This window comes from Corvus brachyrhynchos, unplaced genomic scaffold (genome assembly GCF_000691975.1).
Source record: "Corvus brachyrhynchos isolate BGI_N302 unplaced genomic scaffold, ASM69197v1 scaffold194, whole genome shotgun sequence".
NCBI classification, from domain to species: Eukaryota; Metazoa; Chordata; class Aves; order Passeriformes; family Corvidae; genus Corvus; species Corvus brachyrhynchos.
This window is the reverse complement of record NW_008237890.1, coordinates 525322-551225: the sequence shown is the minus strand read 5'-3', so window position 1 is coordinate 551225 and position 25904 is coordinate 525322. Positions and strand designations below refer to the sequence as shown.

The following is a 25904-nucleotide window of genomic DNA, read 5'->3' as shown; positions in this document are numbered from 1 at the left end:
GGGGGATCACATCCTGCAGGCCCAGCAGGCTCAGGTGCTCCAGTATGACCCTCAGCAGTTTGCGGAGCGCCTCCAAGTTGACATTGACCTCGGGCGTCCCGATGGCCTCATCCAGCAGCTCTAACAGGCTGACTGAGGCCATGGCTGCTGCCCTGCCCGAAAACACAGCACCTGTCCTGGGGGATGGGAGCCTTCGTGCTGGGAGGAAAGCTGCAGATGGAAATGTGGGCAGCCAGCAGCCTCCTTCCTCCTCTTCCTCTGCCTTCCTGAGCCCCAGCCGCATGTGCCTGTGTTTGTGGTGTCTCTTGTTGCCAGGTAACCCCTGGCCCTGGCAGCCGATTGTCCCGGAGGAATGGAGGAGGCCGGACTGGAAGGGACTTTTTACAGACCATCGAGTCCCGGGTTTGCAGCTGTGGTGGGCCAGGGACCCCTGGCTGTCGGGGTCCCCCCTGATGGCCCCCTTGTTCTTCAGCCACCCAACTTTGGATTGTGGCGACATCTGGCTACGGACCCCAAAATTCCCTTGCTCCCCTTGATCTTCATCCACATTCTACCTTGGGGTGGGGGGGGAGCATTAGAGGTACCCCAGCCCCCTCCACCCCCTCAAGTGTCGCCCCCCCTTGGGCTGCCCCGGTACAGCACAGCTGAGGGCAGTGACGCAGCTGCCATGGTGCTTGAGCCACGGGGCTGAGCAGGGGTGTGAGGAGCCAATTCAGTTTTTATTTGCCTCAGCAATGGTTTTCAGAGGCATGTGGAGGAGGGGGTGCACACGTGCCATGTCCAGGAGGCAGCTAGGAGAAGATGGAGGAAAGCCTTTTGTCTGGGGGGACTTAGACCGGCAACCACTTCCCATCTCACATGGGACAGGCAGTCAGCAGGGAAACACCGAAGACACTGCACCCCAGAGAGGCTCTCCAATTGGATGGCAAAAGGTCTCTACCAATGGACTGCAGTGGGACATTGCACAGGGCCAATGGTGTCCTGTCAGCAGGCTGGCTTTGGGAGGAGCCAGGGGAATAAAAAGTAACTGCGTCCCAAGCCCCAGGGGCTTTCTGAACTTGCTTTTTCAGGGTGGGATTTTGGCTTGCGCCTTTTTTGAGACTGTGTTTTTGCGTTTGTGGCTTGGTGATTCGAGGAGCTTTTTGAGACTTACTTTTCGAAACCTGCTTTTGAATCTTAGCTTTTTGCCGTGGCCCCAGCCTGCCTTTTAGCTCTCCTGCCCTCGCTGGCTCTTGCTCTCCCTCGTGTCTATCCTGCCTCCCTGTGTCCCTCACCAATGCCCTGCGTGCTTCGTCTCTTCGTCCCTGCCTGAGCCACCTGCATCCAAACTTGCCTACCACCGCGATCCTCGCCGTGACCCTGTCCAGTGTCCCACACCTCCTCCCCGATCCCCTCTCACCTCGTATCTGGCCGGCCGTCGCCGCGGCAGCTGTGCGTGTGGGGCCGCGCCTCTCCGAGAACTGCGCAGGCTCCTGGCAGGCGGTGTGCCCCCTGCCCGCCTCGCGGATGTCGACGGCACTCCCCGACCCTGTGGTGGTAATGCCCGCTTCTTCTCTATGTCTCCTTTCCCTCTCGCTTCCTCCCTCTCCCTCTCTCTCTCTCCCTCTCCCTCCGTCTCCCTCTTCCTCCCACTCTCCTTCTCTCTCCTTGTCTCCCTTTTCTCCTTTCTTCCTGTCTCTCTCTCACCCTCTCAGCCCCCCCCCCCTCCATTCCTTTCCCATTTTCCTTAGTCTTGCTGTGTCTGTTCTAACCCTTTTTAGTAGGGTAACTCATTTTCCTTTTGTTTTTTTGTTACCAATAAACGGTTCTCAGGTACAACGTTTGTCTCGTTTGAGTTAATTTTGTTCGTGACCATCTATTTTTAAAAGAACTCGCAGTTCCCCACGGTGGAATGCGACAATGTGTCCTTCTGGAACTCGAGTGGCTTCAGTGGCAGGCCTCGGTACGCACACACAGACACATGGCCTGAGTTAGGGCCCCCCTGGACCCCTTCTTTGGGCTCTAGAGACAGAGGACAGGTGTTTGGGGTGCCCACCACAACCAGGAAGGGACAGGTGTTTGGGGTGCCCACCACAACCAGGAAGGGACATGTATTTGGGCAGCTCCCCAAAGAGATCCAGATTTTGGCCTGCTCTCCACAAGTCTTGAGAGGGCCCAGATATCCAGATGGCCTCCGGATGGGACCCAGATGCCCAGATGGTACCCCTAGGATCAGGATGGGACACAGGTATCTGGGTGGCTCACCACAACCGGCAGGAGACCCACATGTCTGGGGTTCTCCCCAAGGCCAGAAGTGGAACACTGGCACTTAGGCTGCCCCTCACACCAGGGGAGGACCCAGGCATCAGCTGGGGGTTCTGATGGGGGACAGCTAGAGGGCAGTGGGTGGGGGTTTCGCCATCACCTTCTGCACTGTGTAGCTGGTGCCCTTGGAGTTGCTGTCATCCTGAGGGGGCTCCCACTCCAGCAGCATGTTGGACTCCCAAACCTCCTTCAACTCCACTGCTCAGACATGGTGGGGGGCAGCCACTCTGTGAGACAGCCTTTGTCCCATGACCCTTAAGCCCTGCAAATAGTCCGCAAAACCAGTCCATGGCTCACAAACATCCACCATCAACCCCAAATACTCCTGCAAAATGCTCCCCCTAGCACATCCAGTCCCCAAACCAGCCCCCAAAACACACTGCTCCTATTGCCCCCAGTGCCTCCCATCCCAGTAAGGCCCAGTGGTCCCAGTACCCTCAGCCAGTGCTCGCAGTACTCTTACACTAGGACTCCCAGTATAGCCCATCTCAGGGCTACCAGCGGCCACTGACAGCATGCAATGAGAATGCCCTCCCAAGCTGCCTTACACCAAGCAGAGCCCAGCCAGCTCCCCCGTCCTAGTACTTCCAGTACATTCAGTCCCAGTGCTCCCAGTAGTCCCTGTGCCACTGGTGACATGCAGTGGGAAGGTAGCTGTGCCTAAGATCTGTTCTGATGTAACCAGGATTTATAGCTCAAATTTTAAATAAGACACCTCTCCTCTGGTGAGAAACCTGTGAGTGATTTTAAGACCGTTACCCTGACCCTGACACAGTAGCAGCATTTGGGGGAGTAGAGGGTCATGGAGCTGGGAAGAGGGCCACCTCAGTATGAGGATGTCACCCACTCACGACCCTCAATGGCATGTCCCCTGAGAGTCTGAAGGTCCCTGACCTCACAGGATCCTATGCCAGCACTCAGAGGTCCTTGTCCCCATGAAGTCCCCACCTCCGCTGGAGGTCTCCAGCTAGGAGCAGCACCCTGAGATGAGGGTAAGGGTCCCCATGGGTCTGGGGCAGGTGACATGGGTCATTGGGCACCTTGAGGACCTTGACCCTGTGAAGGGCAAGTGGTGCAGAAGGAGTTTGGGTGGTGGTGACAGAATGAGGGCATGGACCCCATGGTGTCCCAGAATGGGGGTCCACTGACTGCCTCCTCCCTGCCCATGCACCACTGGGCAGTTTCTGTTCGTATCAGGGAATGTTAAAAAACAAGTGAACTACACGTGTTATGATGGTTTTTATGCAATTTAAGATCTTGTGGATATAGCTGACATGGGCATGTTGACAGACCTGTGTATGTTTATGTGCAAGTGCTTTCTTTGTTCAGAGTCAACTAAAAGTCCCTGAGTATTTCAGCAGGGATGGGTGCATGTGTAACCTGGTCCTCCAGGTTAAATTAGATTGAAGCCACAAACACTATTCAAAATGCAGAGTCCACTCCTGTGACAGCTTCTGCAGCCCTAAAGCCCCTACAAGAACATAACAACATGGTGTAAAGGGCCAGAATCTGCAGGTGCCTTTCTAACAGGGAGTCTCCAAATCTTCCAGACCAGGAGACTATGGAGGACACATTGCTCAAGGAGGGTGTTTCCACATATATAGAAGGTACATACCTGCAATACTGTACCAAGAAAAGCGTCCTTGGACGTAAGAGGATCTTCAGTATATGGTTTGGTCTCTTGGTTGTGAGCAGATGGCAAAATAATACCATCAACCCCTGCTCAGATGAATATGATCCAGATAAATAAATAATAGGTAAACAATCCCCTGCTTACCTTGTGTTTAATAATGGTATACTCCCAATCCAGATCATCTGTAGTTAGAGAGGTTTCTTGCAATTTCAGTACTCTGCTCTTAAGCATTTATTTCATTGGAAGAAAAGCGTAACTCTTGCCAAAACTACAGCTAAATCACTAGAGATGATAACATAAATCCTGAATTTGATGGGGTTTGGTTTTCTTGTTATAGCTAAAGGAACTCTATACTCTACAGTATGGAGAGGATAGTAGGCTAAAACAAGAGTAAAGAGAGAAATTATTTATTCATAACACATTAGGAACACTGTTCACAGTACATCATTAACAGGGTGACTACATAATAAGGTGATCATAAAAGGGTGACTTAAAAAGCTAGTTAAAGACAAGGCATAGATTATAGGCTAGTCATGGAAACTGGTAGGCTTTTTCCTCCCATAAGCAAAGCTGCACAAGTAAAGACTGTCTCATACTGTTTCTGCAAAGGTAAAAGATTGATTTACTCAATCTGTACATTTTCTTTATATTGTATAAATTTACCGATACTTAGATTAACTTTTTCGTATAGTTTACGATGTTAAGTTTAAATACACTATTATGTCTCATTAATTTAAGGTGCAATTTATCAAAACCTACAGTAAATATTTTCTTCTTAATCAGTTCTCTTTGGCACACTTCTGGTTTGTTTAAATACAAAAGTGTAGGATTGAATTGAGTAATAACACTGCAGGTACTTGAAGGTTTTTTTTGTTACCATATGAGTGTGATTTTATGCTTACCACAAGCTTATTCACAAACAAATAACTGTATATGAATTTCAGTTTATATATAAAATGGCTAACTACTTCAATGTGCAAGGCAGAAAAAAATTGTTATATCAACTCCTCCCTTGAGAGAGTGATTTTTGCACCATGGAAATCTTGTATAAAATGTTATAGAAAATGGAGATTTTTAATGAGGAAGTTCTTGGTGCTTCTTATCTTATAGCAAGCCACCTGAGGCCATGATTTTCTAGGTCCAGAAATGGTTCATAAGATACAGTTTAGCTGACAGGTTGGCACTGTAGCACTGTTGCAGCTATAAACTTGCATGTTCAACTGACAAACTAAACCAAGGAGCCAGAAAAACAACCAGTCTGTGTAAGAAGTTTAGTGAGAATGGCTTCTTTCTATGAGAAAGGTCTCATTCCTATATTCTTGGTATCTATCTATCTATATATCTGCTTTTATTGCAAGGAAGAAACATTTAGAATTTGCGCTCTGCACTTTTGTCTTCATGACCTCTGCCTACTCTAGGGCTGACTAACATTTTGTTAAAATCAAAGGTGGACAACAGAAAACGGACTTATTTCTGTTTCTGATGGAAATGTATGAGGAGGCCATCAAAGCTGACCTAAATAGGTAAAGTAGCATTTTACAAAAGCTCTTCAAATGCCAGAAGAGCAAGCTCAGAGCAATTTATTCCACATATGAAGGCCCATACCAGCAGCTGGCATTCACATGAAAGGCATGGAGAAACTTAGCTACATAAATACTGGAAATCTTTCCGTGACTAATTATTTCACAATTGAAGAAAAACTAAACCCTATTCACAGTAAAATGTATTTATCACAAGGCCCTTCTGGTCTGTTTTTTCCTGAATCACGCAAGTAGTATCCCCTCAGCTGCAGAAATTAGCATTTTGGCAAATGATCAAGTTACAGGAGTTGTCAAGTACAGTGCAACCTGTTTACAAGGCAAGGATGTAAAAAGGGATTTCATATAGGTGCTTTGTGGTAATGTGTGAAATGCTGTGCTACTCCTGAGTAAAACACATTTGGCTGTCCCAGGTAATGACCCATTTATGAGCATGCTGATTCCAGAGAGGCATTTCACAGCCTCAGCAATAGTGTATATTCTAAAAAAAAAAAAAAAGTATTTTAAAACTGTCTTTTTCTTCAAACTGTCAGTAAGGACTAACAATGGTGAGTTCAAAGTGTTGAGGGAAATGATAAGAAGGGGCAGAACTGGTAAGGAGAATCAGTCTGTGTAGTAAATCAAATGTGAGATGTAATTCATTCTCAATTATCCTTTAAGCTTTTTGAGATGTTGCATATGGCCATGTCCCTTAGTGCTCCTGTTTTATCTGAAAGCTACTGGCTTTAGAACTGGGATGTCTGTGTGAAGGATATGGTGTCAGATTTATCTACAGAAAAGCCTCCATTGACATAAGATTTCTTAGCCTCTGTTTCATCATTATCAAGTATTCCTGTTTCCAGGGCAAAAGGATTGACTATATTGACTTCAGAGGTGACGTCCATCTGCTCCAGCTCCTTTTTTGAGAGCTTCTCCACTACTCCTGTACCAAAGGCATCTCCCAAGACATTCACCATTGTTCTGAATCGATCCCTATGGAACAAAAATGTTGTGAGACAAACCATTCAGTTGTTCAGAAAATCCTTTTAGTAAAAGTAAGCTCATGCAGTGGTGTTTTCTTCCCATTTCAGATTTGGGTAATTCTTCAATTAAAGTAAAATAGTTTTGTAAAACAAGAAACAGAATTTTACCCATGTGTATTTGAAGAAGCCTGGAGTAATTTTCATGAGAAATGACTCTGTACAGGACATGCAAAATGGCAAGTCATATTGATGCCTTTTCTTCGTCTTAAAAGCAAGAATCAAACACGGTTAGAAGGGATAAAGGGATTTTACTTTTGTATTTATTTTAAGGATCCTTAGGTGCACTACATTCAGGTGGAATGCGCCGAAATGCCTGCTGCAATGCACACCCCCAAAAGACCTGGTATATCATTATAGGTCTTTACTAATTAGCATATCTATCAAAGATTCCCCAATGAGAGGCTTGAGTGAGCCCCCCTCCCCAAGGAACCTTCCCCTGGATGGTTCTATCTTAGTTTATAGAATGTGTTCTGGAGAGGACCTTGGGGTCTGGGGCACACTGATCCCTAACTATGAGGCTTCTAAGATGTTTAGTCTCCTAGCTTGAAAAACAAGTCTAAGAATGTAGGCTAAAAACCACTAAGAATACAGAAGCTATAAAAAGGTATATAAAAGGGGTATAAAAGAAGAGGCAAAAAATCATCATGGCATCAATATCACTTGTGTGTTAGAGCAGTAATTCCACTGCTGTGGCACAGTCTTACAAAATGTTGGAAGGATCGCCTCTCAGGCTCCTGAAGTATGCTGCACAGCTGGTTCCCTTTGTGATGACACACAGCTGTGGGCTGCAGCATCAGAGTCTGCATCATGCCTTTTGTCATTCTAACAGTCATGTCCTCAGCCAGAGGAGCACCTAGCCCAGTACCTTCAGTATTCTGGCCCAAACCCTGAAAAAAGGGCAGGCCTGTCTTCTGCTAGCTTCTCCTTGTTAAAGGGCGGAAGTACAAACTTGTACTAAACAAGTCACTTAAAGAACTATGATACTCCTGCACTATTGATTTTTCTCCAGACAGGTATGTGATATGCAGGCCTTAAAAACCTGATGCTACTTGGCAGAGGAAAAACAAACCCTTTCAATATAACAAAGTTTAAAAATTGGCATGGAAGTATGGTATGGACAGTGGAAGGCCATACTTCCCCATTTTTCTTTTTCTGCAGAGTAAAAGAAAAGGCTCTGTGGCAGAACAAGTTTCTCTTTCCATGCAGAGACATTGAGGTGGATATATTCACAATATTTCACAGTACTTCTACCGCTACTGAATTCCAGTGCTTAAAAAGTTTTCCATGTTCAATGAAAATATATGGTAGGCAAAGGAAGAAAGAACAGTAAAGTAAGATTCTAGTAAGATTAGTGTGACAAGTGAGGAAATAAACAGCACTGGAGACTCATCTATTATAATAGTACTATTCTATTAATTTTTCTATCCTTCATTTAACATGTGGAAGTAGTCCTCAAGCCTATGTAATATAACCTTGGTAAGTTCAGAATTAACTAGTGGGTTGTTAATGAGCCACTACTAGCAAATAGTTTGCAAAATTATACATTTTAGGCAATAAGTACAAAATGTGAAAGTGTTAATAGTCTACATGGCATCAAAATGTGCATTCCATTTCCTGAGGTACAAAATGCACTAGCAATGATCCCTGGTATATTAATATTTAATTTACTTTACACAGCAAAACACATCTTAGTCTGAAAAATGCCTCAATTAGACACATCTTGAATTATTTGTATGCTTCATGGTGGAACAAGTACCTTCCATGTACTAATATTGTGCCTAAAACCCACAAAAACTGTGGACTTCTAAAGTGGAGTAAAGATCAGATCCATAAAGTCATGATTGCCATGAGAAATAAGGAATTACCGTTCTCTTTCTCCCTCAATCCCATAAGATGAGGGCATCAAATGAAATTATTAGGATGTAGATGAAAACAAACAAAATTCTATTATGTCTCTGCACAACACATCATTAGGATGTGGAATTCATCTCCGCAGGACTTGGGGAAACATGGGTCCCAAAGCAATGAGGCATTCATGGAAGAAGAAGACAAAAACCACCTCTAACCCAGGAATTCTGTGAGCTGCAATTTGCAGGAGGCTGGTTGAATACTTTGGACAAAGAACCAATATACATTTGTTCTGTTCTTAGACTCTTTAGATGCGTGGTCTGAGCCAGTGGTTTGGACTGATCCTTAAAAATGTTAAATGCCCATTAGGAATAGAAGAGAGCTGGAGAAAACAAAATGATTGTGGAGCCCTGTTGCAGACAGCTAATTGGGAGAATGTACTTGTGGATGGAACTGGATTCTTTGGAGAAATTATGCTTATACATAAGTTGAATTGATTCTTCGATCCATCCAACAGCCCTGATTGCAAAATAGAGTTATATAATCAAATAAATTAAATATATCTGTGAAATACATAGGTTGCTGCCAGAAATCCTTCAAGAAAATGATTGGAAAGAGTGGAGGAGGAACAGTAAGGCATTCATCTTGAGTGAAAATAAACAGGAAGAAGAAATGCAAATATTATGAAATTATTGAGATCGCTGGATTGATACCAGTGAAATGTTATCCATGCTAAGTTACTGCAGGTGAACAAGACCTTGGGCTGAGCACTAAAGCTCACACAGTTTAGGAAGCAAAAGAACTAAAATTATACTACTTAACTCATGAATCCTCTTGCCCTATGTATCATGGGACAAAACTGAGTATTGATGTCCTTTTGACCTCTAGAATATACTCTGTGATTCTTTGGGGTTTTGCAAACAGCAAGTGTGTATCTTTCAGCAGAGATACACACTGGTATAACTTGAACAGAAGAGATTTCTGGCAAAAAGGCTTCTCTCCAGAAAGAGCTGATGAATGGGACTGAGAGGTTTGGAAGTGCTCTGAGGTGGTTGGGATTAGATATAAGGAACACTTTCTGAATTTACATGTGTGCTTGTTGATCAAGGGCTGGGCCAGTGCTCTCGGTGAAGCAGAGCCCTAACAAAGTAGTGCTGGCAGCACAGACCCGAGTACAGCCTGCCATATGTGTGCATGTGGAGTCCAGGGCCAGTTTTGCTTTGCTCATATTGAGCTCCACGGCCAGTGTATGGATATTATGTCTTTGCAGCTTGTGGCTACATTTGATTTTTATGAATGATGTATGTGTTTAGCATAACGTGGTGACATCTCTGACACTCTAGAGACATTTGTTGGTACTGTCAAATTTGTCTGTCTTGAGGAAAGTGCTCATGATTTATTAGTGCTGTGACCACTACTTTAAGGCTGAAAGCATCTCTGAATGTGAGGTTATTCACTGCCATCCCATGCAGTAGGAATTCTCTCACAATTAAAGCCATTACTACATTCAACTCTGAACAAGCCTGGCTATAAGAATAATCTTTGTCCATTTTCTGCAACAGTCCTGAATTATTTTATTGCTTTCTTTCTCAGACCCACACATTTCCACGCAACTTATGCAAACATCCAAAAAAAAAAAAAGAAAAAAAAAAAAGAAGAAAAAAGAAAAAGGAAAAGTAATTAAATATGAAGTGCCTTAAACTTACAGAAGCCAGTCAACTGCAATGATCAGAGTAACATCCTCAGCAGGCAGGCCAACAGCGCTCAGCACAATCACCATGGTGACAAGTCCGGCTTGGGGCACGCCTGCAGCCCCGATGCTGGCTGCCGTAGCTATAACACTAAATCCCAAATAAAGCCCAGAGAAGGCATTCAGAATACATGTTGGTCACAGAAACTGTTTCCTAGCACAGATAGTTTTATTTCACTGCAAGAAAGAAGCCTAAATGTTTCAATTTTACTCTTGAATAGCACTTACTCAAAGTCAGTGTCATGCTTATAGGGCAACCCATGTACTGATGTACTGTTATAGTTACACTGCATAATAACAGGGAACACATGTCTAACAAGCAAACTGGACAGATCAAAGGTAGAGGCTGAGTTAGGTTTGTGAGTGTTTGCAGGGAAGAATAATGGCAATTTCCAGAACAGTGCTGTATACCAGCTGCATATCCTGGCTCATCCTACCTCCTCATCAGTTTGCACTGGGTAGGCCTTGGATCAAGAAGAGAGAATGTTTGTTATTCCCTGTGCTGTGAATGATACACTTTCCCAAGGGGTATCCAAAGTTAATGTACCATTCACAAAAAAAGCTCACTTTCCACAAAATGCATGTGATGGCTTTAGTCTTACCTAATGGTAACTATTTGGCCAATATCCAGTTCTAAGTCGTTCAGCTGTGCAATAAATACAGCTGCTACTGCTTCATAAAGAGCTGTGCCATCCATGTTGATGGTAGCTCCAACTGGAAGAACGAACCTTGTGATTCTTTTGTCAATCAAGTTTTTTTCTTCTGCACAGCGGAAGGTGACAGGCAAAGTTGCTGAACTGGCACATAATGAAACACATAAAGTAAGTGCAGGCAACAACACACCATTTCCATTATATTTCCTTTTCCTCAGAGCATGATCTGCTTTATGATTCAAACAGAGATCTAAGGCAGGAAGGAAGGCTGCACCATGAGAAAGCAAAGCAATTTTTATTATACCTTCTAATTATTGGAAGAAATAGATAAGTTAGTTTTTCTCAAAATTAGGTGGTAAAATTGCCATGGTCTATGTAGTCACAAAAATTATGCAACAGCTTGCACTCTGTCAAGTCTGTGACTAATAAACTGAATGGCAAAGAACTGCCTCCTCCTGGGAGAGTAAGGCTAATGCACTCTGTAGTGCCCTTTGGGTATGACTGAAATAATGGTGAAAGCAGTATTTCAGCTTCCAGGGGACTGAGAACTGTCCAGCTGATACGAGGGCTTGTAACAAAGTAGCAATAAAATCAGACCACAAACAATGCAATTACTACTAGGTACATTACAGAAAAGATGTTTCTTTTGTTTACCTGGAAGAGATCATGAGGGCTGTCAGAAGTGCCTGAGCCATCCCCATGGCAAACCGAAAAGGATTTTTCCTTACTATTATTAAGTAGATCAGTGGCAGAATTATACTGGAATGGATTGCAAGTCTGCAAAATAAAATCAACTAGTCAAACAAATAGATCCATCTCATTGTCTTGCTTCACTAAAATGGTGATCATAGGTACCCAGCTCTGTCCTCAAGTACACCTATGAAACACTAAAGGTGACTTTAGTGACACCTATGTGCAAAATTTAGAGAGAATGCCACATTAATAAAAAGCAGACCAATGCTGTTCTATGCTTCCTTTTGGAAAGGAAAGAGAGACTATATATGAATTATCTCTCCTTCCTAAGCTGAATAAGAATTGACTTGGAAATAATTTTAAACTGATGAAAATGAGAAGCCTAAACTAATACATACTATTTAAACTGATATGCAGAGGGTGATTTGAAATAACACTACAACACTTCACTCTTCTGCCAAATCCTTACAATGCAAACCAGAGACAAATCAGAAAACCAAACAAATTATTATTCTCAGTTTGTCTGCCCTTACTACAGAACATGTTTTGGAAATAAAGGTAGATATGCTTTCCAGTCAGGTTTGGCTGAAATGCACATCTTTCTGCAGAAACTTCAAATATGGACGTTTAGAAAAATCCACACCTGCTCTGGGGAAAACTGTGTAACCTTGGGTCTACAATTAAAATGTAGTGAGATATTTTGGAGTGTTTAAATGACATATATGTAGTCTAAGTGTTTTTTAATGTTGTAAGATGCTGAAATACCATATTTTTAAACTATTAATTTTTAAAATTAAGTGGATTGACTCATAGGAGATCAACTTGCCCTCTTGACTTTAGCAGCTCAGATGTATTTGCCTGGATATTTGTATAGGTCTCAGGGACAAATTTATCTTTCAGCTTATGCATATAATTTATAATTTTGAACACTGTGCAGTAATCCTGCATGCACATGAATGCAGAGCTTGTGGGCATTAAGATTAGAGGTAAACTGACTGCTGTAAGTACCTTTGAAATGAAACGTATTTGAAGAGTCTGTGAAATATTCCCTATGTTCGAAGATTGCAATTATAGCAACATCAACTTTTTGTGAAAAGAAATCATTACATTGCCTGGAAACATAAACCCCAAAACTGTTGTCACATATGACCTTGGAATTTTTATTCTGTCCTCACAATACATTCACGTGCACATTTCTGTGTTGTAATAGTGCTTTATGGTTTCAGAGCAGTTGATAAAGATAGCAATAAATCATGGTACCATTTGTTCTGCCAAAAATAGACAATTAAGTTAGCAGTAGTCACAGTACAGAAATCCACAACAGCATCAAAAATCACCCACAAAACCTACATATTTGTTTCCTTGGAAAAATTAGCTTTTTAAAAGTATTTAAAACTTTTCATTCTGTATGGGAACATATGACATATTTCGTGGAATGTAAATAATAGCATGCAACATATCTTGATAAAATTTTGTAAATAACTCTAGAAAGAAACCTAGCAATTTATACATGCACCACCACAAGGCACCATTGTATAAATTGCTAGATTCGTGACATGCCTGAGAACTGAATTCTGCACAATATATAGGGAAAAAAGAAAGTGGTATGCATGTCATTTGCTTTCTTAATGAAATGTTAATGAGAGTAAGCATTTCAAGTATGTCTAAGTCTAAAAGGATACTGACTTAATTATTGAAAAATTTAGATCTGCACCTTTTTAGTAGCAGCACAAACATGACATTATTCAAAATAAAGTATTTGTGTGTATCTGCTTTGCTACTGATTTTCATGGAATAAATTTGAAGTAATATTTATTTTTGTTCATAAAATGTAATTCTCAGCAAGCAGCAGAAATTTTTATACTGAAAATCATAATCAGTAACTGAAAATAGAAATTCTAATAGCATTAATTTTTAAGTCAGGAAGAATCTTGTCCCTCAGAATCCCAAGCTGACATTCCTTATAGGAATATCCCTCACAGGGATGCAGCTGCCTTGCTGCTTTCAGAAGAGACAAAGGCACAGGCAAGGAGAGTCTACTTGCTGCAGCTTCCTTTTTTTTCCCCCCACTTCAGCCTGAGTTCCCTCTGGCACTTAAATTATGTCTCCACTTACTTTCCTCTGCTGTAACTTCTAATATGTCCTCATCCAGACTCTGCAACCATTAATGGTGAGAGATATCTTGAGATACTTAGTGGAAAATTGGACCAAAAACACTGGGGGAAGTCTCCTCCCTCATGGTGACCGGAATGAAACATAGAGACTGAGATGATCTGCAGACAATGGTGGATGAGTGCTGGTAGGGCTGAGGCTGTGAAAGATCATGAATAATAAAGCTGGGAAGAAGGTGAGCTGGATAGGGAAGTTAAAGGAAAGAAAGCAGAGGATAAAGATACACCAGTACTCATGCTCTTGCACAATTATCTTGATAAGGAATACAAGAAATGTTTAAGATAACCTGCTATTTTCAGGTTCAAGCTGAAAGAGAGGATGATAAGCTGTTACAGAAGACGCCAGTGAACAGAATACACTGCAAACAGACAAAGTTAAACACATAAGAATGAAATCCAAAGTGATGGTGGGAACAGCAGTTTTAAAGAAACCTAAACAAAGAGCAACTTTTCTCCTTTTTCCTGAGAGGTAAGGAAAAATGGTATTCTTGCAGCCTGAAAAATGTACAACAACCACCTTTTCCCTGCAGCCTAAAGCCTTGCATGTACATGTCCATATCTGCTCCTGTGATCTGATTACAACACGCTCTCCCTGATGGTCAGTTTTGCAGAGAATGTGCTGCTGCTGGCCCTGACCCACAACGCCTTGAGCAGCACCCACAGGAGGCTACTCTGCAGGAGGCAGAAATGCTGCAGAGATCTACCTGAGCACCCATCAAGGAAAATGGTGTCATGTTTGGCAGAACAGAGACTTCTTCTCTCCAAGGATGCAAAGGTGCTCACTACATATAATGTTTTTGATGGCACCTGGGAATCTACTTAAAATTGTTGCACCTGTCAAACCCATGGTTATCAGCTAAACAGGAGACTATGTAATGGCAGTTTACTTTGCAAAGTACTTTGGAGAAGGCACTGTGTCTTCACAGACATCATAAGGAAGACTTGCCTTGTCACAGTACAAACAGTAACCTGTAACCAGTAACTGATAGGTAAATAGTCATAAAACTTGCTATCACATCTAAAACTGTAAAACTTGCTATCTGATGTAAAATTGAAGTCAAAAGCCTGTAGAAATCCATCCAACATACTCCTCCTCTGAGTTAATTGGAGTTAATAACAGAATACCTGCAGGAGTGATACTGTCATTCTGTCAATGACTTCTATCTAGCTTGTGGTTGGGGTGTCATTTTTAATTAGTATAGAAAATATTAGAGTCTTGATTTACCATCTCTTGGTAAATATCAACTTTTGAAACCTTTAAAAATCTGACTTATTTTCCGAGTGCAAACAAATACTCACAAAAAACTGAATAATGCATTAGATGAACATAACTTGCACTCATCTCTGTAGCATTTTGGAAAAGTCATGCATCAGTGCTATTTCTGGAGCGGTAATTCTTATTTAGAAAGAAATTTTATCTCTGATTTTCAAACAGCTAGTCCAAACATACTAGCTTATGAATAAAACAAAACAACCTTGAAGTAAATGTGCTTATCTAGCACAGATTAATGCAAAAACCCCAGAGATCCTTCTTGACTATTCATAAAGTAGTTTGCATTTAAGACTAATATATTACCATTCTCTTTGCTTGGCTGTCAGAAAGTGTGTGAATAATGATTGAAGAACAGCATGCAAATGCAGAAAGTGTGGGGAAAAGCTCTTGAACAACTTTGGATCTAGCCTCTAGACAAAACATATATAAATCCTTAGTATATTGAAGGAATTATAGGACTGGATGCTAGTGTAATGGACCAAGACAGCCTAGAAGGCTATGCTTCACTGAATTGGAAATAGAAATTTAAAGGCATTTAACTTATTGAGACTGTAATATCCATTTATCTGACAAAAGGGTCCTTTGTAGGATAGTCTTCAGAGATATATAATATCTGTTATAATAACCTATCATTTGGAGCAGTTTAGCTATTCTAAAGTTCCTATGCTGAAAGCTCCACGTTGTGCAGATGTAACCTCCTCCACCCAGACTATTCTACATAGACAACGGCTAAGAAAAAGAATAGAAGAAAGTTCTGATGCTTGGCTGTTATTCAGATTGCAACTTCTCCTTTTGCAGCCTCACCCTCACCTAACCTTGAAGGAGGAATTAACAAATCGTGCAATCCCCAGGGCTTCTCTTGATGTCAGCTGTCTGCTCAGTACTGGGTAGGCAAGGGATCAGTCTCTTTGGCATCATTTATTGTGCACTGCTCTTACTATGCATTTGTATTCATCAGGGAAAGTTTGGTCTATGCTGCTGCACCTTGGGCTCAAAAATGCCGTAGAGGTTCCCAGCATAATCCATGTATTTGTGTATGTTTGATAGGCTGGCAAGCCCCAGGAAGACATAATTCATAACCTTGCCCTTTATACAACAATATTTTCTGCTTCAGCACAGGCTGTGAAGATGAAACAATGAATACAAGAAAAGCATTTGCATTTGCATTTTGTTTTTTTTTAGAATGCAAGGCAGTGACTTTTTAAAACAAAACATGCATCCAGCAAAATGTGGATTCAAACCACCCTCACACATCCTCACATAATTTTCACTGATGAGAATTTTTGTCTCTGACCTAAAGACTGGATGTGGTGGATAATTGAGTGGTAACCAACTGATCTCCAAAACTGCATACATACAATTCCATCTTTAAGAAATTACATACCCACTTATTACTGTAGCCATATAAAGACCCAATTTACGAAAGATTTCCCAGTCCTCAACTTCTATTATCTTCCCAGCAATTAAAAACACGATACCAATTGGCATATACCTAGAAAGCAAAAATAAAGCTATAAAAAATTTATTCTCAGAAATATTGCATGCTCACCATGAAGTAATTTCTCTCCCAGAGTAATTTTTTAAAACAGATAGAAAATATGTTTTGATATCCTATTTCACAACAACAGATTTTTTTTAATATTATGTTATACAATGGACTTTATTAATTTGCAGCAAGGTTACAACAGAGGTGATGAATAAAGACTGGAAAATCAAAGTAAATGTAACTCTACATGTAGTCTAGCTAGTATTGTACAACTTGGTGTCACAGAATACACAGAATTTGGGAAGGGGTATGGGCATATACCCTGTCACCGCCAGTGTTTATGTATAGCCACAGGCTTCCCTGGGGGTGGGAGTTGGCAGTGTTGAGACCAGTATCTGTGTATTCTGTAATCCCACATAGATGGGAAAAGTCTCCTGGAGCTACAGGAGCTGCCCTGCAGCACTGGGGGCTATATCTGTGTCACCTGCACAGAAGAAGGTAACCTGCATAAGGCCATGCCTTATGGACCTGAACAGCTGCATAGGCTACTGCCTATAGAAAATTCAAGGGAAAGATCAGGAATTATATTAGCATCAGCTCCACTGCATTCTTTTTGGTTCCAGAGAGCAGGCTGTCACAGAGACAAGTTACTACTTCAGAGCTTTGAGCAATATAAATTAATCTAGAAATTGAATGTATAAAATATATCCATTTTAAAATAGAAATTATAAATTTATAAAATGTATGTGTGCTATCTCATAAACAAAATAGTACCTTATCCCTGTAGAAAGCAGGCATACCTAGTTCCTCTAAGCACTGAATTTGATGAAAACAGAATTAATTCCTCATCCTTTTGGCAAAAAGCTCTATCTTGTTTCAAACAACAGTTTCTACATCTGTAGAAACTCAGGGAGCCTGTAGCCACAGCTTCTGGCGCATGCAAGAAAATAGATAATCAATTTATAAGTAAATTCTTGTATGGCATGTGCTAAGTCTGGGGTTTTGCTGTTGGTAATTTTCTGCAGCGAGGCTTTAACTTAGCCTGGGACTAAATTAGCTGCTTAGCATAGGACCAGTTGCAGAAATTAATTTACCTTTCTTTAAGGAAGCAAGAAGTACAGCTAAACCCTGGACAGGTTTACAGTTTAACAGACATCTCAGTGTGCTGGGATGTAAGAAAAATCCACGGAAGGGTCAGATCTGACAAGGTACTGGTGTGAAACGTGCATATGAGTAGAGTACTGTAGTAAACGGCACAAGGCACTCCACATGTAGGATCAAACTCTGGAAGGAAGTATGTGCACTTAATAGTCCTGATCCTGTAATTGTGATTTGCACAGACAAAAGATCTGTGAATAGCTGTGAAGTCACACCAAACACTATCAGATGAGTTTCTGTATTTTAAATTTGTTTTTCTTGTCTGAGAATATTATGAGAATGTAGTCTCACAAAACCTATTAGCAGGAGGTAAATGATGCTAAATTGTATTTTGCATACCATTTTGAATTTTGCTCTGTGCTGTGGCTTACATACTAATTCATATTTCTAAAGGAACTTAGATCCAAGGACAGCTATTCTGTGAACATAATGTCTGTCAGGGAATAATGTTCAAGACTCAGAAGGGCATATGGGTGGTAATACTTATCCCCAAAAGAGTCCTCAAGTCACTAGTGCACTAGTTTTTATAAACATCTGGCAAGAATGTCTAAAAAACTCAAGTTTCTTGTACACCAATAGGACTGTTTCTTTAGTATATATTAAGTGGACGCCCTGTCTCCAGTTTCCTCAAAAGAATCAAATTCTGTAGAAAGGAAAATTTTTACCAACCTTTCTTTGAAACTTGATTTCTGTAAAGCACTACGCAAAAGCAAACATGAAGTCTGAGTCCACTCCTATCTCTTCAGTGACAAAATCCACTTAAAGAAGTTGTTAGGAAATGCCAGTATATCCTTGGACTTACCACATAATTATCTGAACTATTCTCATTGTAGCTTCATTCAGCGCATTGAAGAAATCCAACAGCACTTGTCCTTTCTCTCCCATTTTCCCAATCACCATTCCAAAAACAAGACAAAAGACAATCAACCCCAGCGCATTGATGCCGTTGGAATACATGCCCACGATTTTATATTCTTGGGTTTTGTTCTATAGATCAGAATCAAGAGAAAAAAAGTACTATCTGAAAACAATGAATTTACTTTAGAGTTCTAAAATAAAAATACATTTAGATTTTGTTTGAAAGACATGAAGCTCTTTCCCAGCCACTCTGCTGGCTTTCTGAAAGTGCCAAGTGGGCAAGTTCAGGAATGCACAAAACTGAACTTGAACACTTTGCATTTTAAAGCTATGCAAGGATCTGACCAAACCCTAGCAGGGAGTAAAGCACCCCTTAATTTGTGTTATCCTTTCCATAGACTTCTGACATGAGGTATGGCAAGGTCTAGGTATCCACAGTCATGCTTTCAAGATTTACTCCCCTACACTCAAGATTTACTCCCCACTGTGGAGAACAAAACACAGATGTAGAATCCTTGTGTTTGTTTCTGAGCAACTCAAGGGTTTGTATCTGGATTTGAGATAAATTCACCACTGCATAACAACTGGGACATCAGTGAAATTGCATAGTTTATAGGAGAATTGTATGCACATAACATTATAATCTTACTAAAGAGGTATTCATGCATTCTTCTGTGCCGAATGAACACATGAAGGAAAGGGTGCAATTCTTCACTGCAATCCTGTATTAATGTCTCTTAATATAGCTCATGCTATTGTTACTTTGAGATGAAATTTGGAAGGAGTATAATAAAATGTATATTGATTTGGTACTGTCTGTCATTCTGTGTTCACATTCTCTTGAATTCCTTTCTCCCTCTCCTCCAGAGTAAGTCTAGGCTTTATACACCATTAAGGCCCATAAACTTTCTACACCTCTAATGAAAAGCTTGTTAAATCTCTTCTTCACTTTTGTTTCTGTACATTTTTTTTCAGAGTAACAAACTATTAATTAACAAATGCTTTATATTGTTTTGTTTTCCATTTAAAAAGATTTATTATTTTCAACTAATTTTCTTCTCTAGTGCTTACAGTTACAGTAGTTGCTACTCAAACATTTCATGGTGATGTACATCTAGTCTTTCCACAGTGACTGTTTAATTTCTCAGAAAATTGACAATTCATAAAGCAGATAAATTTAATCAATCTTCATCTATTATCTTTGGACTGGTCAGTTACCCGTGGGCTCCTCTGATGTTCATGAACTTACTGGAAGATACTTGCAATGACCTCTAAGCATTTACTTATTAACTTTTGTGCTCTTGCTAAAATCCGTCTATGTGCTATTTCCTTTCATTTCTTCATCACTAACCACATGAACTAAACCAAATTTAGTCTATGTTCTTTCTCCCTCCTTCATATATTATGAAGAAATACAAGGATAAAGGTCGCACCTCTGAGGGCTTTGCTGTCGTAGCAGTTGTAGTGAGCTCTTCTGGAAATATGGAGCTATTTTTATTCACAGCAGTTGTAGCTTCAACTTTTTCACGTCTAGTTTTATACTGGAAAAGTTAAAAAAGAAACCAGAAGAACTTATTTAGAAACATGAGAAAACTGAAGAACAGACAAAGAATAGTCTTTGCCCAGTAAAAAGAAGAGATAAATTAACCAATCTGACTTGAAGGTAGCAAACATAGACAAAGACTTTATTTCCCAATTCATGTGAGCCATCAGGGCTCTGTACCTCAGAAGCTGTAGATCAAACAAAAGATTCACAAATAATATGCTATGAATTCTGCTCCCCAGGCTCTTGGATACCCTGTGGACATGCTGCAGTCTCATGGGGCATGAGCTACAGCCCTGATTATGGCAAGAATTTTTTGCTGGAACAAACAGTCTGGAGAGAATTGCTGACAGCCATGCCAGGAGAGGTCTGTAAAGCAGATGCACCTGATACAACCAGGCCCTTGGTGACGTGGTCAGCATAACTAATGCCATTATGTAAGGCAAACAGCCATTCTTTGTGGTCAAATGAGTTACATATTTCCCTTTCCCCTCATTGCCAGGTCTTCAAGGTCCTGTGCACCAAGCAGACAAACCAAACAGACTTACCCTTCCTCTCCCTACTGGCCTCCAGATTCCTGGGCACTAGGCTCACTACTCCTCTGTTTATTTGTCTTAAATGTTCCAGGCACCCAGCCAGACAAGTGGTGTTGATGATGCAGTGGCAGAACAGGGAAATGTAACAGCATCAAGTACACTGTCCATAAAACCAAGCAGATACAAGTCCTAATGAGTACTCGGACCAAAGCTGCTGCAGGACAGTGAGACCTGGTGGTCAGGGATGCCTCCATCATTGTCTGCTTCCTCTGAGGACTGAGTGACCAACCTGCACTCTTTCATATGTCTTTCAAGCCTAGAGTATGATTGTTACGTTGATACAGCAAACCAAGTAGTAAGATTTGACCAAATCTGCAGTGGTTCCAGATGATTAGAAAATGTAAGTTAAATGGTGCTATTATAAAATTGTACTACACTGATTCTGCTCATAGAAATCCTGTGCTATTCTGATTGTAAGTTCTGTGCTATACTAATCATAATATTCCATTAAGCAAATAAAACTTTAATAGTAACTACAGTTTAGTGCCACCATCATTCTGTCAAGGATCCCTAAAAGAGCCTGACTGTCCCCTTAGTGTTGGGTGACCAGTAATGATGAGAAAAACTGCATGGAGAAGTTTTATAAAGTGAGTTGTGCACAGCAGCATATTGGATATAAATTTCTGAGAAAGGTTAACTGGTAAGTCTAATGTATAGACAGCAGTTTCCTCTTTCATCTTCCAACACTGACTTTTACTGAAAGATGCCTCAAATAGACTACTAGTTATCAGCCTTTTCCTTCAAAGGATTTGTTCTGGCAATGGACATTAGATGTGAGACACTTTCGGGTGAGGGCTAACTTACACAGACTTCATCAGACACTGAGGGACCTTAAGAACAAGGAAACAGATCCTCATAAAATGGTTCTTCTAACTCTTGTTGTCACAAAAGGGAAAATCTTGACTTATACATTACTTGGTTTCTGCATCCAGCTCTTAAATAGTGTCTTTTTGGGACTTAATAGTTGATATCAGAGGGTTTATCATAATGGAAATGAAACCAAGATGTCTTAAACCCCCACGTTTTTATACAAGATTAAGATATTCCTGGACTTCTCAGAAATAAGTCTTGCCTGACAAGTTTTTTGTGACGTAAGAAATAATTTGTGGCTAACAATGAAAACTACAGAAGTAAAGAGGAATGTTCAAACTTACCTGTTGAAAACAGGCTTGAACAAGGTTCTCTGGGAACATATTCCTGTTAACAAGCATAGAAGCATTTCAGTATTACAGCATACTAAGAAAAAGTTGTTTGCTATAAACAAAATGATAAAATTTGATGCTTAAAAACCAGATCATATTGTGTTTCTTTTAGCAGAAAGGAGTATATTTAGCATCAGCAGATATAGAGTCCAAAGAAATTAAGGGTTTAAGAGTCCCAATGACTGTTTCCCTATTTGAACTTGTTGAACTTTTGGGCTTATTTTTTAGTATTTGACATTTCTATTGGTAAGCTACTAAACCCAGTATATTTTTTTTCCCGGTTACATTATCTCCATGACTTGCAAAAGGAATGCAGGACACACTGCCTTTACAGGATGTGTCAAATTTAGGCAGATGAGAAAAATAAAAAACCTCTTACACAGGCTGTGCTGTAAGAATCAGATATTTGGTGTGCTCTATTATAGGTTTTGAATTCAGAAATTAATCTTGGCTAATGATAAATGCTCCTGTGTTATTCCGGTGTCAAGGACCATTTTCACACACCGAAAAATTAGGAGATTTAGTGCAACACAGTTGTGTGACTCCTTTCCAAATGACAATTTCAGATTCAAACAATTGCAAAAGCATTAATTAGGTATTTGGTAAATATCCAATCCAGGGCAGAAAAATGCATTTTATATACTGAAGCAGAAATTTTTTATCTCCCTTGCAGATCTGACACAAACTCCTCCCTTTAGTTTTCAAGTTTTTAAAGCAAAATCTATTCAAAAGCAATACTAATTTGTATAAGTGTGGGTTTTTCCTTCATCTTTATAAGACTGTCTGGATCTGAATCTTAAATCCATTATTTTTATCTCTATTTTTGAATACAAATATGTAGGAAAATTAATTCTAATTCCTTCAAAAAAGAATTTCAGATCTTTTAACTCCTAATTTACAGTCTTAATCTTGTTTGCAAGATGTTGAGCTATAATCTATAGCAAACCCCCAAACTACTAGATATGTGGCAGTTCATTTGTACATGATAGATTAAGTAAAAATTCTACAAAAACAAAATGGTGGGCAGGAATAGTGACCCAGAATAGAGACTAAATACACCAGAAGAAAAAATAAATCAACAGAATATTTTTGAAGGAATGACCTAACCTTTATTGGAAATGCAGCCTTTTTTGTGTTATTTTTCTTAGAATTCTTTAAACACAGTAGCTCTGAAAACCTGCACATATCTTCTGCAGCCTTTTCTAGGGGCTTCCTTCTTCTAACCACTTTAAAGTATCTATCATTGTCCATGATGCTAATGGGGAAAGACACATGATGCTAATGAGGAAAGACACAGTATAAGGTTGCCTTAGATACTGGTGATGCAGCAAACTTCTTGACTGTGGAACCCTTGGAAATCTTTAGATACTGCATCTGTTACTCTGCATCCTGCCTTGAGGAGCAGAACCATGGCACTGAAATTTCAGGTGGTTGTCTATGCTGGATGACACAGAACCTGCCAGTCAGTAATCCACCAATCCTTTATGGATCTTTTCCTCATAATAGATAAATCTTGCATGTCAATTTCTGTGAAGGAGGGATTTTTCATCACTGGTTTATTAACCAAAGTCTATGGTGTAAAGAGAATTTTTTTAAACAGACTGCTTTGAGCGTATTTTAAAATGTCTAATCTGTTGAAATACAAGTTATTCTCCCCTTATTAATCCAAACAGTATCAGAAAGCATTTTATTGTATTACATCTCACAACTTCATTTGTGTTTGTTTGGACTTCTGCAAAGGGGATATGGAAACTAAAAATGAAAACCTCACCTGATCAGATCCAGCATGGCATCAACAGTACTGACTTCTGGGGTACTGCCCACTCTGTCAATCTCACTTGCTCTTTGAGTCACTCCAGGTTTAATGGTCACAACTAGGACAATCCCTGCAGAAGGAGAAGCAGAGAGCTCACAATGCAAGCGGAGGCATTGGTGTATTCTTCCTCAGTGTATCCTGTGAAGCCAAACTCTTTGTGAGCTCAACTCAACACACACTTTCCCTGGGTGCTCATGCTGGTATGTTCAGAAAAGAAAAGTCTGCAGCTGGTGTCCTTAAATGTGTGGGTTCCCCTACCACAGGAGCTACTTGCTACTTGCCCTTAGACTTCATCACTTTAGCTTTGTTTTTGTGTGTATTGTACCACATCACTACTGCTCACCAGGAGGGTAAATTATTTTAGCTGGGCTTCAGATGAGTGTAGTGCAACTTTTACAGAGTGAATATATTTAATTGATATTACCTTTTCCTTTATGTAGCTCTTCTTGTTACTAGCTTTCAGATATGAATACAAGCGTGCGCTGTACTGTGACCCCAAAGTCACAGGGTGTTTTACTTAAGTTAGGTAGCAATAGGGTTATGTAAGAGAAGGGCTTCAGAAAAAGACAGAAATTAAAAATTGTGGGTTAAGAAATACTAGATTTGACCTTGTAAATACTGAAATCAATGACAAATTTTTAATTTACTTTAGTGGCTTAATTTTAGGAATTTTTACTATTACTATTTTCCAAATGCATATTCTTTTCTTTTTTCCTTCCCTTAAAAAAGTCCGAAGAAATCCAAAGCAGATAAAACTACAAAATTTCAGTGAAGGGAGAAAGAAGTGTTTGGATGACCCTTCAACCAGGCAGGAATAAGTCTTCCTAATGACATCTGTGAATAAAAGCAGTACCACATTTGCATAGCTCTGCATTATGAAACAAGTAATATCATAACACCATGGAACAACTTAGAATAGCAAGGACCTTGGGAGATTGTCTGGATTAACACCTCACCCTGAGTTGGGACAATTTCAAAGTTAGATAATGTTAGTCTTTAATAATATTCCTCCTTATATATTCACAGAAATTTCGCAAGCATATGAGATAGACTATTTTATTTTGTTTCTTACTTAAGAAGGCTGGCTGAAGATGTTTCTTTAAGCAAATATGGAACATGTCAATGATGCTTGTCAGGAATTAACTTCCTGTAAGAGGAGATGTAGATTTCAGAGGGGTAAGATTGGAGCCTGGCAGTGACAGAGGGGGAAAAAACCTTTAAGGAAGGAAAAAAGATGACAAGGGAACCAGTATTTTCTGTCATTCTTGCAGGTGTAACACACTACATATTTTCACATCTGAGAATCAGGAACAAGCTACCACTTTGCTATTCAGGAAATTCACTTTGTAGTTAAGGTTAGCCTTTAATGTTCATTCAGCTTTCTCACTGCCGGTCACTGTTTACCTCAGCAGATGGCTCCTAATCTTCCTGAGCTGAGATATATGATGAAATTGCCTGTGGCTTCACACTGGATAGGAACAGAGCCCAGCCGTGGACAGCAGGACTAACTTCTCTCTCTATCTGGCTACAAGTAATGTCAGGTTGTCTGGTATGATTCCCTGTTTTGTCTCCACATCCTGTGTTGGGAAATTAGTAATGTCACAGGGCAGTATATTTGTAATTAGGCAATGCTGATGATTTATAAAGTTACAGAATCACAGAGTACCTAGTATTACAGCAATGATTGTAGTGCAGAGATAATATACAACTGCTCGCAAACCAATCTTCCCAGATACACTGGAATCCAAAGCAGCAACACCTGCAAAAAACAGCCACAGAAACAAAACAATAAAAATCAGTCTTACAAGAATGTTGTTCCTTTTGTAGAGAGAAGTAATTATTGTCTCTTATTTCTATGCAGGAAATTTTTCCTTATTCAAGATGTTTCTAAATACCTAATTGACATCTGCACTTCTGAAAAATATCTGTAGCTGACCAACATATTTGCTTCTGCTTCTTTGCAAAAATCTGTTCTCCCTGGATTTTTGTAGGACAAAGACAATTGAGCTTTCTTGATTCCCTGATGTTTGTGATCAATTAGAGTTCTTTGGTTTATAAGAGTATGTCATTATTTATTTCCTTCTTCACTTAAAGAATAGCTTCACTTTTTCCAGCTCTGTAACATTTTGGCTTTAAAGCTAAAAGCCATGTGAAGGGAGTTGCTCAGGTCTGTTACTCCAGGTTGCTCAAAGGCACATCAGACAAGTAAGGATCATTTCTGGTCAGTTTGTCTTCATTAACAGGTTTACTTTCTTAAAATCTTTGACTAAAGCTTTTTCTGAAGCTTGGGTGTTCACACTTCTCCACCTGTATATGTCATTCTCAAGAACAATGGTAGATTTACTAATGAAGGTAGGGAA

General features: G+C 40.3%; 1 protein-coding gene across 1 annotated transcript in view; it reads right to left on the bottom strand.

Moving 5' to 3' along the window:
* Window positions 1-4328: 4328 nt before the first annotated feature.
* Window positions 4329-25904, bottom strand: part of SLC1A1 (solute carrier family 1 member 1) — a 37528-nt gene continuing 15952 nt past the window's right edge. The window contains exons 2-11 of the mRNA XM_008632570.2: window positions 25211-25303; window positions 23500-23614; window positions 21681-21723; window positions 19821-19928; window positions 18332-18516; window positions 16270-16377; window positions 11403-11525; window positions 10698-10892; window positions 10052-10186; window positions 4329-6447 (exon numbers count right to left, since the gene is read on the bottom strand). Of these exons, the coding sequence (XP_008630792.1) occupies window positions 6201-6447; window positions 10052-10186; window positions 10698-10892; window positions 11403-11525; window positions 16270-16377; window positions 18332-18516; window positions 19821-19928; window positions 21681-21723; window positions 23500-23614; window positions 25211-25303 (1352 nt within the window). The 3' untranslated portion in view covers window positions 4329-6200. The remainder of the gene's footprint in view (window positions 6448-10051; window positions 10187-10697; window positions 10893-11402; window positions 11526-16269; window positions 16378-18331; window positions 18517-19820; window positions 19929-21680; window positions 21724-23499; window positions 23615-25210; window positions 25304-25904) is intronic.